Source organism: Lissotriton helveticus, chromosome 5_1 (assembly GCF_964261635.1).
Source record: "Lissotriton helveticus chromosome 5_1, aLisHel1.1, whole genome shotgun sequence".
Classification (NCBI taxonomy): Eukaryota; Metazoa; Chordata; class Amphibia; order Caudata; family Salamandridae; genus Lissotriton; species Lissotriton helveticus.
In genome coordinates, this window is record NC_136065.1 from 6,711,052 (window position 1) to 6,725,372 (window position 14,321).

At 49.4% G+C, this 14,321-nt stretch overlaps 1 protein-coding gene across 1 annotated transcript in view; it reads left to right on the top strand.

The window, feature by feature from the left end:
- Positions 1–9,974, top strand: part of LOC144754054 (antigen peptide transporter 2-like) — a 117,587-nt gene extending 107,613 nt beyond the window's left edge. The window contains exons 11-12 of the mRNA XM_078641568.1: positions 4,513–4,649; positions 9,105–9,974. Coding sequence (XP_078497694.1) covers positions 4,513–4,649; positions 9,105–9,311 — 344 coding nt within the window. The 3' untranslated portion in view covers positions 9,312–9,974. The remainder of the gene's footprint in view (positions 1–4,512; positions 4,650–9,104) is intronic.
- The last annotated feature ends 4,347 nt before the right edge of the window (positions 9,975–14,321 follow it).

The window sequence follows — 14,321 nt, forward strand, 5'->3', positions numbered from 1 at the left end:
ATCAGCAAAATGTCATAAAAGGAAGTGAAATCAAATTAACCAAGCAATTCATGACAGACATCCATTCCAAAAAAATCAAAAAGCGACAAATCGTCACTAAAGAACAACACATTTCTCAGGAATAGATGGCATCTGCCATCATGGATTGCTTGGTTAATTTGATTTCACTTCCTTTCATGACATTTTGCTGATTTGACTGCGGTGGGGCATAGGTTTCAGGTATGTGCGTGAGGTTCAGCGCTGGCTGACAGCTCAGTGGACTGTCTCAGGACACCCCTGCGCCGCACGGCCACCAGCTGCTGCGTGTGCTCCTCGTCTCACTGCTGCTCGCAGAGCCTGCCTCACTGACCCCGACCCTCTGCCTCGCTGATCCCGACCCTCGCCGTAACTGCGTGTGCTGTCTTCTTTTTCCCCATTTGTGCCGTATAATATCAGTTTGTTTGCCTTGTGCTGTTTACTCTTCCTGATTCCCCATTTGTGCTGTTTAATCTTTCTTCTCCATCTTAGTTATTTGCATTGACATTTTTGTTCTCCCAGTGCTGTGTTTGTATTGTCATTGCCCGCCCTGCTCACCGCTTCCCGCCGCCGTGCTAGCGGCCACGCCCCCTTTTCCTTCTGTGCCCTCCCCGCTCCCGCCTCCCAGCTGCTCCTCCCTCCCTCCCACTTCGCCATAAATGGCGACCGCGCAGACGCGCAGCGGTCACGCGCAGCGGGCGCGCCGATTGTGCGCCAAAGGTAAGCCCGTCTGCGCCCGTCCGCGCCTGGACCGCGCCCAGCGCCAGGACCCCTGGCCCCCACCGACGATGCAAGACGACCCAACAGACCTACGACGCCGCCGCCCTCAACGCACTCAATGCCGGCCGGAACCCCGCCTGCTGCCGAGCCGCCCCGAAACGCTTCCACGGACCCTTCACCTGCACAACCTGCAAGTTCACCTGCCTCCGAACATGCACCGCGCCCGCAAAGCCAAACCCCAGCAGCGACCTCAAGTGCATCCTGCTCAACACCCGCTCCGTCCACAGACACGCCGTCGAACTCTGGAACCTGCTCGACACAACATCACCAGACGTCACGTTCCTCACTGAAACATGGATGAACACCTCCTCAGCCCCCGACATCGCCATCGCCATCCCGGATGGATACAAGGTCATCAGGAGGGACCCCATCAACCAGACCGGAGGAGGCATCGCAATTGTCCACAAGAACACCATCCTCATCACGACCGCCGCCGAAGACACCTTCACCGCCGCCGAACACCTCCACTTCCAGAGGCACCCTCATCTACAGACCCCCAGGACCACGCACACAATTCAGCGAAGACATCACGGACTTCATCAGCCCACACGCCCTCCCCTCCGCCGACTACATCCTCCTAGGGGACCTCAACTTCCACCTGGAGAACTACAAGGACCGCAATACCGTCACCCTGCTGGACAACCTCACCAACCTCGGACTCAAGCAACTGGTCAACACCCCCACCCACTACGCCGGCCACACGCTTGACCCCGTCTTCTCATCCAGCAAGCACATCGCCTTCAGCCACTCCACCGGACTTCACTGGACCGACCACAGCTGCGTCCACTTCAGCTTCAGAAAAACCACTACCCACCACCACCCGCAACAGGTTCCTCACAGAAGCTGGAGCAAGATCACCACCGACCAGCTCACCACCTCCCTCAGCCAGAACCCACCTGCCAGCACTCCGGACCCCAACGAAGCAGCCCGTAGCTTCACGCAGTGGCTGACAGCCTGCGCCAACGACCTCGCACCACTAAAGAACCCTCCCAGCAAACCCAGAAGCAAGAAGGCCCCCTGGTTCACCGACGAACTCAAGGACTCCAAGAAGACCTGCCGCACCCTCGAGAAAGCCTGGCTCCTCGACCGGACCACTGACAAAATGACCGCCCTCAAACACGCGACCCGCAAGCACCACCAGCTCATCCGCACCACCAAGAAGAAATCACTAAAGGATCGACTGGACAACAACGCCCACGACAGCAAGGAACTCTTCAGCATCGTCAAGGAGTTCTCCAACCCCAGCACCGGCAACAACTACATCACCCCTTCACAAGATCTCTGCGACTCCTTCGCCTCGTTCTTCCACCACAAGATTGCCGACATCCACAACAGCTTCGGCACACCATCCTCGCACCCAACCGCCGAACCAACGCACCCCACCACGACCCTCCGCACCTGGACCGCGGTGACCACCGAAGACACAGCCCGCACGATGAACACCATCCACTCCGGATCTCCGACTGACCCCTGCCCCCACCACGTCTTCAACAAGGCCGACTCCACCATCGCACCCCAACTCCGAGACGTCATCAACACCTCCTTCGACACCGCCACCTTCCCGGAGAGCTGGAAGCATGCCGAGCTCAGCGCCCTACTGAAGAAACCAACAGCGGACCCCACCGACCTCAAAAACTTCCGCCCCATCTCGCTCCTCCCTTTTCCTGCCAAAGTCATCGAGAAGATCGCCAACAGACAGCTTGCCGCCTTCCTCGAGACGAATGGATCCCTCGACCCCTCGCAGTCCGGCTTCAGAGCCAACCACAGCACCGATACCGCCCTCATCGCAGCCACGGACGACATCCGAGCCCTTCTCGACAACGGGGAAACAGCGGCACTCATCCTCCTGGACCTCTCCGCCGCGTTCGACACTGTCTGCCACCGCACCCTAGTCCAACGCCTCAGCAACACCGGCATCCAAGAGAAGGCATTGAAGTGGATCATCTCATTCCTCGCTGGAAGAACACAGAGAGTCCGCCTCCCCCCGTTTCGTTCCGAGGCCACCGAAGTCATCTGCGGCGTCCCGCAAGGATCATCACTCAGCCCCACCCTCTTCAATGTCTACATGAGACCTCTCGCAGCCATCGCACCCCAACACAACCTCAACATCATCTCCTACGCCAACGACACCCAGCTGATCCTCTCCCTCACCAGAGACCCCGACACCGCCAGAACCAGCCTCCACGAAGGGATGTAAGACGTCGCCGAGTGGATGAAGAACAGCCGCTTGAAACTGAACTCAGACAAGACGGAAGTCCTCATCCTTGGACCATCACCCTCCGCCTGGGACGACTCCTGGTGGCCCCCAGCCCTGGGCACCGCCCCCAAGCCGACAGACCACGCACGCAACCTGGGCTTCATCCTAGACTCCTCCCTCTCAATGACCAGACAAGTCAACGCCGTCTCCTCTTCATGCTTTCACACCCTCCGCATGCTCCGCAAGATCTTCCGATGGATCCCGATCGAAACCAGGAAGACGGTCACCCAGGCCCTCGTCACCAGCCGGCTGGACTACGGAAACACCCCCTACGCCGGAACCACAGCCAAGCTACAGAAAAGACTACAACGCATCCAGAACGCCTCCGCCCGACTCATCCTGGACATCCCTCGACGCAGCCACATCTCCGGCCACCTGAGGAACCTGCACTGGCTCCCCGTCAACAAGAGGATCACGTTCAGGCTCCTCACCCACGCACACAAGTCTCTCCACAACCTGGGCCCCAAGTACCTCAACGACCGCCTGACCTTCCACACGCCCACCCGCCAGCTACGGTCCGCTAGCCTCGCCCTCGCCGCCGTACCACGCATCCGAAGAGCCACCGCCGGAGGCAGATCCTTGTCCTACCTAGCGGCCAAGACATAGAACTCCCTTCCCATCCACCTCCGGCTGACCCAGCACTTCGCCTTCAGGAGACAGCTCAAGACCTGGCTGTTCGAGCAGTAGCGGCCCCCTTCCCCCAAGCGCCTTGAGACCCTTCCGGGTGAGTAGCGCGCTATACAAATGCTATGATTGATTGATTGATTGACTGTTGCACTCACGGCATGAGTCTGTGTTTGACCCCGGGGACACAGCTTCATATCCCAAAATGGGTACAATTGATCTTGGTAAATATAAATACTACATGGAGCTAAGAAACCCCTTGATGTAAATGTGCACTTTACAAACACTCAGACTAGGTACAACTGAATCCCTGTGGTCTGTAGCTCCGATGGAGCGACACACGGCTTCAGGAGACCCTGATCACTGTTTGTTGATGGAATCCACCTTTGTACCAACCCACTCTAGGCCTATTGCAGAAGTGGCCAAGACACAGCCAGTATATACATTTTAGGTCCTAATGCATTCAATGTCCAATGTTAACAACAAACCCAACAGTACTTAGAGTGCCCGGCTGTATCTTTTCCCTTGATCAGTGCTGTATGCATTACTTAATTGTATATAAGAAAACAAAACAGAGGCACACATCCTTCCACAGGATTTTGCTGTTACACACGCCTATGTTCTGAAGTTCAGGTCCCTCCACATGGTGATTGTGATTGCACGCCCATATGTTTCTTCATTTGGTGTCTCACCTTCTGATTGTTATCCGTGCTGCGCAGATGTTGGGGAGCAGGGAAGTCTCCTGGCCAGGTTTAGTGTGTTTGCATGTCCATGCTCTGGGTTTCTTGATTCTTCATTTGTATTCTCTTGCTCTTGTTTTCACCCCTGATGCGCAGACGTCGGGGAGCAGGGAAGTCTCCTGGCCAGGGGGCAGAAGCAGCGCATCGCAGTCGCCCGAGCCCTGGTCCGGCGCCCACAGGTGCTGATCCTGGACGAGGCCTCCAGCTGCCTGGACGTGGACACCGAGCACAAGGTAAACCCTGCACTGTTGTAAGACCGTAGATCTCCCTGTATCCCCTTGGAATGGCTCACGTCATCGTCCACGTCATCCCCTTAACTCAGCTCAGTCCACCACACATAGATATAGTTTTCACCAGCCTAGGCTTAATACTCTTTCCACCTCTTCTGTTTCTGAGTAAACAACTCCACAGCTTTTGTATTAGGGAACCACCCAGGGTTTAAGTTTGATGACCTCACAACCTGAACAATTCCTGCTGTCAAATGTGGAGTATTGTGCTAGGTTCACATAGGTGCCTCCAAACCACTCAATACAGAGACATTACCTGCCACTATTCAGCAACCATTATTAGTCCTCACCATGAGGATGGTACAAATTACATCACAACACCCAAGTCACAAACGTAAAGGATTTGCAACGGCAGAATGGCAAGTCACAGTGTACAATGTGTGAGTCTTCGCAGATTGCAATGATAAGGTGGGTGTGTAAAAAGCATCATCTCTTCCATGTGAGTCATAATTGAACGAATAAAGACTTTGCGACCCTATTACATGTGACCGGCCTGTTGGGGCAGGTGTTACTGGTTTGCATTCTTGAGGTCTGTGGTGGACAGCCTCTGCTCTGCACACTAGGGCTGTGGGCATCCTGGGAAGAGGGCAGTGATCAGGCGACCCCTGCATGCTACCACCAGTGCCCTTTAAAGAATAGCCATGATGAGATGACGGTCTGTGGTCTCAGGCAGGACTCCAATGCAGCACTCCGGGTGCAAGGACCCACAATCTGATTCCCACCCACTTTTAATGAGGTGAGAAGTTGGCAAATTTGAGCAACCTGCCCCTTCATGGAGCAAGGTCTGTGTACATCCCTCGGACCACGGAGGGAGAAGCATGTTGCAGCACTCCCCTTTACTATGTCAGGACCTAAGGGCATGGATTACTCACAAACATAAAACAACATTGTAGTCAAAACATAAGATGCCCCTTAGGAAATCCATGCCTGTCCCTTGACTGGAGGAGGAGTGGGATTCATTGTCTGCATAGGTGCTTACAGACACTTTTGACCTTTAGCCTCTGACCTACTCACTCCACAAATACTGATATTTACTCATACCTGGCCTCCAATCTATTTCCCTAAGTGACTTCATGTTCAGGGCCATATGTAAAAGGTCCATAAACACTGAATCACCCATCGTCCTTATAAAGGTTGTTGGCAGAATAAACGTTTCTTCTCTAAGTAAATTACTAGCTTTAAATGACCTCTCTGCTGCCAGAGATTTAGTACCATACAAGACATCTCGCCACAGGTCATGTCTTTCTAACAAAATCAGTTGTCTCCTAGATATCCTATTGCAAAGCTTTCCTCCATTCCTGTCCCGTAACAGATTTACTCTGTTCAAGATTCACTTACTTCACCGAAACATTCTAAATCTTTATCCCCATTAAACACTTCTCTCTCCAAACCATCTTCCACATAGATATACACTCGGATTTCTTCCAGCAGTATTTCCACAGTTGTGTGCCAAAGCTCACAGTGGGTTTGCTTGTATGCACAAGTGTTCCACTAAAAATGTAAGCAATGTCATTTTTGTTCCTTCAGATATGGCTTACATATGTCCACAGTCCACATGCGCGTTCACATCTTTTATCATTAGAACTTGATTCTTCCTGGAGCCTTCAAACGTGAGAACTTAAGGCGCCACAGCTTCTACTTGGCTCCTTTTTCTGAGATGACAGCATGCACACGCCACCTTCACTAGCATTCATAGTTAAATATGGAGATTTTCCTTGGACAAAGGCGTGTAAAATGGGCCAATATTAGGGTCTATTTGACAAATATGAGAAAGAATGAGTTTGGTCGGTCCCTTAGACAAATCTCTCCCCTTCCACATTAATCCAGTAAAGGCTCCCTTTTGCAAGTGAATAAACCCCTCTATTTTGGGGCTTGAAAATAATCACCAGTTGCCTTTAGCATGGAGGCTTTGGTTCCTTCTGTAGCAATGATAACCAGGTATTCTACTTCCTTGTTTCCAAAAGCACATTTGTGTTTTAGTCACTTACACCCAACAGTTGCTACATCCTAATATTTAGTATGGTCTCTGATTCTCGTTGAACCTCAGGATATTATCCTGAAAGGCCAGGACTACAATCATTACCTTAAACAGGTGTACCCAATCCTCATGAAGACTTCCAACACCAAACCAAAATGTATTTTTCTAAACTGAAGCATGCCATTATGTGTTACAAAAACAGACACTACGGGACAGATTTAAGAGCCCCTTGCACCACTTTTGCGCTGCCGTTGCGTCACGTTTGTGACGTAGCAGTGGCATAAACCATGCGCCATATAGGGAGATGCGTCACGTTGTAAAGCCCTGCACCACATGAAACCTGCGTCAGATTTCATGTGGGCATTCCAGCAACGGGGGGAGGGCGTTACGGCGCAGTAAAGCCTCTGTAAAGTGCCTGAGTGAAATCTACAAGATTCCACTCCGTCACTTTCCCGACACCGCTGCGTCAAAACCTTGCGCCTGCTTGAAGCAGGCGTAAGGCGTGAGGCACCACGTTATGTATGGGCAGGCCACGAGTATTGCTGGACACGACTCCAGCAATGCGCCACCCTTACGACAGAAGATGCGTCACGCATCGATTTATCCTTGCGCCACGATGTGCCGCATAGTAAATGCGGTACAAAAGGGGGTGGTGATGGACGGAGCATCTGAATCAATCAAACACTCACACCCAGTCAAAGGATCTGGGTTTAATCCATCACCGTTCTCTAGCCCACTCTGCCACTCCAGTTCAGACATGGCTATATGCAAATCAGTCTGACCCTGTGCCTCATGGGAACAGTCCAGCCCGAACTGCCAAGCCATGCCTTTCCTGGACCGAAAACAAGCTTCCCAGGACTGGTTTCTGGCATTCCAGCCGTCTTCAGCCCGGCTTGCTTGAATCCAGTGGCAAAGTGAGCAAGGGACTCACGTCTGAGCATACCCTGCCAACTTATGGTGAACAAAGCGGTACAAAAAGGGGTGGTGATGGACGGAGCATCTAAATCATAGTAAATGCGGCACATCTGTGGTGGCGCAAGGGTAAATTTGCATGATTCATCTTACCTGGCACATCCCTGCTGATTTGCAGGGATGAGCCGGTCGTCATAATTCTGCCCCTACATCTCCACCAAAACCGCAAGATAATACACTTATGTAGATACATCTTAGAATATAGCCTGGCAGAGCACGTGTGGCAATAGTCTCATCCATCTTTGGAAGATGAGGGATGTCTACGAAGACCATCTGGCTGTAATCACACAGGTCAATGCACATACGGAGTTCACTGTTAGTTTTGCACTCAACCACAAATGGCGACAAGCATAGTGACGCCTCAATAAATTTTGTCAGTCTGCATACATATGGTCCATCACTGTAGATAGATTCTTCACAGTTAAGCAGATGCATCCCATCATGTGTTCAACAATGTGAACCTCATTAAACATAAAACATAATTAAAATGCTTGGGTTCCAATCATGTCTTGAAACAGCCCAGCTGCCTCCTACACATCTTCAAAAGCCTCTTCCTAAATGTTTAAAAAGAGCTGAAGACTTTTATTGCACCCTATCTCTTAGCTTGCAGGCATCATCATTTGCACCTCCATTTCTAGTGTTAGAATCACATACCTACAGCAATCCTTGATGACACTATCTGAAAATATCCAACCTGTTACATCTTACATGCAATGTCCAAATAATACTCTTAAATCAGTCAACGTATACTGCCAGATCAATTTTATTGCCACCGTGCATGTGTAAGTTCCTGGACAGTACATGGGAGAAACACTTAGAGTTGGCATACAGTTTACAGAGAATGTTCATTGAAGAGGTCAAATCTGTTGTTTATAGCAGCTACAATTATCAAACCGTCATTCAGAAGCTTCACAGCTGTGATTCAAGGATTGCACATTAAATAGGTATTCCTAGGTGAGCATAATGAGGATATCAAAGTAGAAGAAACTAGCTACAAAGGCATTCTCTAGGAGGGTTACAGGAAAGCCTAAAATGAGCTATTCCAGCGATCATGTGAGTCTCAAATTCAGAAGCTAAAATACAGATTATTCTGACCAAAAGTACAGAAACAAGGAAGAAGCAGAACTAAATGGAATAGGGAGATGGGCAACTTCGAGATCTGATAGGGAATTCATATCCATGAGTGAGGCCTTTCCCTCTCAGATGAAGGTGTAAGCCTCTCATTCCCTTCTAGATGCATGTGTACGATTCTCACTCTCTTCCAGATGCAGGTGTAAGTCTCTCACTCTCTTCCAGATACAGGTGTAAGTCTCTCACTCTCTTCCAGATGAAGGTGTAAGTCTCTCACTCTCTTCCAGATGCAGGTGTAAGTCTCTCACTCTCTTCCAGATGCAGGTGTAAGTCTCTCACTCTCTTCCAGATGCAGGTGTAAGCCTCTCCCTCTCTTCCAGGTGCAGGACGCTCTGTCACGGATCCCGGGGCTGACCATGCTGATTATCGCTCACCGACTCAAGACAGTGGAGAATGCGGATCACATCATCGTGATGGAGGAGGGGCGGGTAGTGCAAGAAGGAACTCACCAGCAGCTGATGGAGACGGAGGGACTCTACCAGCGACTAGTCCAGCGGCGCTTCCTGGAAAACGGGAGCGTCCACTGAGCAAAGAAAGAATCGGTTGAGATTGAGCAACGGGGAGCCCAGAGACTCAACAAGAGTGGAGCCTGGTTGCACGGGGGAGTGAATACTTGGAAGGAGGTTAAAGGTATCAAAGTGGAGCCCCGCACATAGAACAAGCTGAGGACAGAGCGACAAAGCGACGCATCACCATACCGGAGAGTATGGTAACAAAGATACCCAATGATGAGTGAAACCAACCTTTATTTATCACTCCAACACCATCGCTGTCTTGCATTCAGCATGGAATGGTGAGCCAAAGACAATGTATGGCGGAAACCACTCAAAGATGGCCATCCAATTGCCAATGCCTTTTAAAGTATGTGCGGCCATCTTTCCATAGTGGTGGCATACGTTATCATTGGTTCATTGTTCCAAAGTGGCAGACGCGGTATTAGCAACGTGTCATGGACATGTGCTACCAATTTAAAGGCCAGGCGCATTGGCTTTGCCGATGCCTCTATGCTTCAAGGAACCCCACATGCTATTCAGGATTTGCTTAGAACCAAGACATATGACCACCAAGAAAGTTTAAATTGATTTATTCACAGGATGTTATACTGCAAAAGCATACATTGGTGTTCACTGTAAACAATGCAGTTCTCTGTGCAAACACGCATTCAGACTGGAGCAAAGAGCACAGTTAAAGACAAAGCATGCCCCTAATTGGGTAACAAGTGGTGGGAAGGTTTGGAAGGGAGAGAGTCCAAACAAATTCCCCTTGGGATGATAAGTTCTCATGTATGACCCATATTTCTCGTGAAGTACTTGTGTTACATCGACGATGTTTCGCTCTGGTGTATTACTCCTTGGGTCTTCCTCAGGCCTGTCGGGGTGGAGGGGCATTAAACAGAAGGGAGTGCAGTCCATGCAGGTGACTTGTTAGCTTCTCTCCTCCCCTCAACTAACGCTCATGTGACAAGAGTCTTTAAAAGACACCAGGACACATGGCGGTGTAATAAGACTGACGCTTTGCTGATGACATCACAGTCTATTTAAGCGATGATGGATTTGATGCTGCCTTCTCTTCAAGAGCTGTATTTCATCTCTGATAATTCTGTAAATATTTAATTTATGATACATATTAATATAACAATTTTTTTCTTTCTGAGGTGAGGAATAATACTCCTTTGTTTAAATAAAAGTAGAAATTCTACTTCATTTCCCGTAGCATCTCGAGCCACATTCGTAGGTCACTGTAGAGTCCTGGAGGACTCTACGGTGAATCTTTTTTTCTATATGAAGATTGGTAATGCAGAATTATTTTGATATTTACCCTTGCGGCAAAAAACACAGTGCGTACAATGGAGGACTGCGTACCCCAGGTAAAAGGACGTGTTGCTTTTTTTTGGTGAAGACATTTTGTTTTTGAGCTAAAACTACTAGTCTCCTTTTTGTGAAACAGCCTTTAATTGTGATGTTCTATAAATGGAAGATTTAGGGGCATATTACCAACAAAGTGGCGAAGAGAGGTGTTAACGCCTCTCTTCGCCACTTCGGAAATGCTAGGCTGCACCATATTACCAAGGATATGGTGCAGCCTAGCGTTTCCCCCTGCGATGGCGATAAGTTTTACGACTTAACGCCAGCTCAGGCAGGGAAGGTTTGCTTATGTACAGGAAGGTGTTCCTTCCTGCACATAAACAAAGCTTAAATGCCATTTTGTAACTTATATGTGTGCCGCTACATGCAGCACACATGTAAGTTACAAATTTGCATTTTTAAAAAGAGGTTTGTTTATGTACAGGAAGGGACACCTTCCTGTACATAAACAAACCTTGGCATTTTGCTTTTTCCATGTGTGCTGTACAAGGCAGCACACATGGAAAAAGCAAAAACGAGGAGAAATTAAGCATTTCTCCTCGTTTCGCCACCTTAAGAACAGGTCTTTCCTGTTCTTAAATTTGGAGCTGCCACCTATTATCGCCTCTCTTGATAATAGGTGGCAGCGTCGAAGTGAATGGGTGTTGCGGCGCCCACCGCAACACCCACTGCACGCCCCCTTTCACGATGAGTTTGTCGTGAACGGGGCCCTATTACCAAGGCAGCGTTGAGTCAATTAAAGTGGCTTTAAGCCTCGTTAATTGACTTCATGCTGCCTTGATAATAGGGCAATGCAAATATCGGCGCATTATTGGCAGAAAAGTGCCGATAACGCGGCGATAAGGGGCTTGATAATATGCCCCTTAGAGACTCCTGCAGGTCTGGGTAGAATGTGAGTGAAATCCTGTATTCTGCCATCTCTGTACTCCTGTGATGAGCAGATGCTTCCTGTCTGTGACCTCGGAGGCTCCTTCTGTTGTTCTGGGTTGTAGGAAATAGGCGGTGAACCCTCTTTTATTTCATAAGAATCCTCGACCCGGCTCCTATGCACCCCCCCCCCCCCCCCATTTCTGCAGGCTCCTTTTTGTGCCTGTGCTAGGTTAGAAGTCCATTCCAGTCTCCACCCCTCCGGCTCTTGTTCCACCTGTGAAGCCCTTCCCCCCTCTCTGTGTCCTTCTATTCCATTCCTGCAGTTTGTTGCTCCACCTGTCCCGCCTCTTCCTGGACATTGGACATTTCCTGCAGGCTGTCACCTTAGATAAGGCTGCATTTACAGGAGCTGTGGCGTTAAAACTAAAACATTCACATTAATGTCTGTAAATATTTGACCAACAAAAATAAAGCGTTTTCTCTTTCTGTTTCAGAGAATGTGAGTTTCCATGGCAGGTGTCTGCATGTGGTGCTGTGTATGCTGGTGGAGAGCTCTGGTGCCCTGCAGTGGTTTGGCAGTGATAAAAAAAAATGCATTAGTGAAAGGTGGACCAATGGTTTGAGGTCGTCCATTCACCTTTCACCTCGGAAGACATATGTGGTGCGTGAATGAATCTGTCTGCGGAGGGGGCTAGGGAGCCCTGTGGCCCTTACACACTGACTGTGCACCGCCTCTTGTCATGCACAGCCCTGACCGCCTCTGTGCCCCATGTCTGCAAAGATGGTGTTCCCTCGTTTGTTTAGGGTTCAGCCCCATACAAAGGCGGAAGTGCCCTCATGTGATCCTTCCGGCGCAACCCTTACTATAGGAGGGACCGTGCAAGCGTCTGCGGCACCTTCTGTAATACCAAAGTGACCCGGGAGTGCAGGAAGCAGGCACACATCAGCAGCACCACAGGGCAATGTTTGTAGTATAGCCCCTGGTAGTCCCGCTGCTGTCCAGAACGCTGTTACGTTAAACTTATGTCTAACCTATTGTGCATACATTAGCCTGGCACTCAAAATTATTGTCCCTCACACATGGGAGCACTGTGTGAAGAATTGCTGTGCTGCAAGGACAGACAAGAGGTGCAGCGCCACATTTAGAAAGAGTCACTCGCGGATGATGTCAACAGTGGTGGTCACTCCAAATCCTACTGTTCTTCGTCATGCTGAGCCTCGCCTTGTGGCACAAAGGAGGCTTTAATCTCTAGCCTAGGATTTGTAATGGAGCTACATCTTCTATTACTAGCTCTTATGTGTAAACATCAGTGGAGCGGTCAGAAATGTAAGATGTGAACTTTAGGGTAGAAGCACATGTAGGTATGTAAGAAGGTACACCGCTAAACTGCTTGCTTGCACCTGCTTTTTTGGGCGTTAGAATTTGGAGATAGATCAGGCTACTTTAGTACATCTGGTTGGGCATCAAACCTAAGGTTTTGGCGCTGGCCGAACCCAGACATTTCCCCCTTGCATAGATTTGTGTTATAATTTGCCATTGCATGTGCTTGTTGTGTTTGTCATATGGAATCCGACGTCTGTTAGATTCCAGATGCCTTTGTGTTTGAATTAGGGTTCCACGCTGGTCAGTTGATTGCTGGCCAGTTTGGGTTCTAGTTGGGCCGACGGAGCTCTGTGACTAAACCCGATAAAGGAAGCTGTTCAAAGTCACTCACCGAGCCCTGGCTGTCTACTTCTAGCAGCAGGGGACTGGAGCACAGCGGTTTGGATGAAACAGCGCAAAGCAGCTTTTGCGCGGGAAATTTATCCTGTTGCTGCTCTTTGCGGCACTTTGCCATTACGTTGTTTAGCAACTCATGTTTTACCAGCAGAAGTCCTTCTTACATCTGCACTGGGAGCTGTTCTCATCAATACACACGGGATTCAGGGAATTTCAGCCCTGAGCGTCACATCTAAGTTCTGGCCCATAGTGGGTACGGATTATACAGCTTAAACTGCAAATCAGAATTTAAACATTTAATGTTCCTCAGCCGGGATACTGAATTGTCGCCTTAATCCTGCCCCTAATTCATAAGTCCAGTTAACGGCCCCATCATGGACAAACCCCAAGTCTCTCTGGATGTTTTGATGGAATTTAAGTGCTTGGAATTTTTGGTGAGTATTTTAACTACTTGAATTGACACAAAATCAATACCACTACTTGGTTTTACAGATATGCACGTAATATAGTGGTTGAAGAATGTAGCGCAGGTTGTTCTGTTCATTCCTGCTGATAAGGGTGTGGCAAAAAAAGAAGTCTTACATCCTTTCCCCCCTACACTCCCCATAGTGATGTATATTTTATTGGTTTCCACATCACTCTTGTCAACTGCCTTCACTATTCTGTGCTGCATCTGATCATCCGCTCGCTGTGCAGGGATTGTCAGACACCGGTGTCGAAAAGCCCTCACCAGCTGGACATGTCAGAGGTCTGTCTCTTCCTCGTGATATTAAATGTGTTCTATATTTCAAGAAAGCGTTCCTGAACTTGAGCTGGACTAAACCATCTGCCCAGTCTGTAGTCACCTGGGATACTCTAAAGGCTGCTGTAAGAGGGCACACAACACTTATTCAGCCAAGATAAAGAAAACCAACCGTAACCAGGGAGAAGAAGACACACTTCGGTCTAAGCCGCGCTGGATGGAAACGGCGCGTGCATTGACATGTATCATTGTGCATCACAAAGGCCTGTATTCAAACACTCAGCCACTTTGTATTACAATCTGCAAAGCAAAGTCCGGTTGAATGATTTTCGAGAGTTAA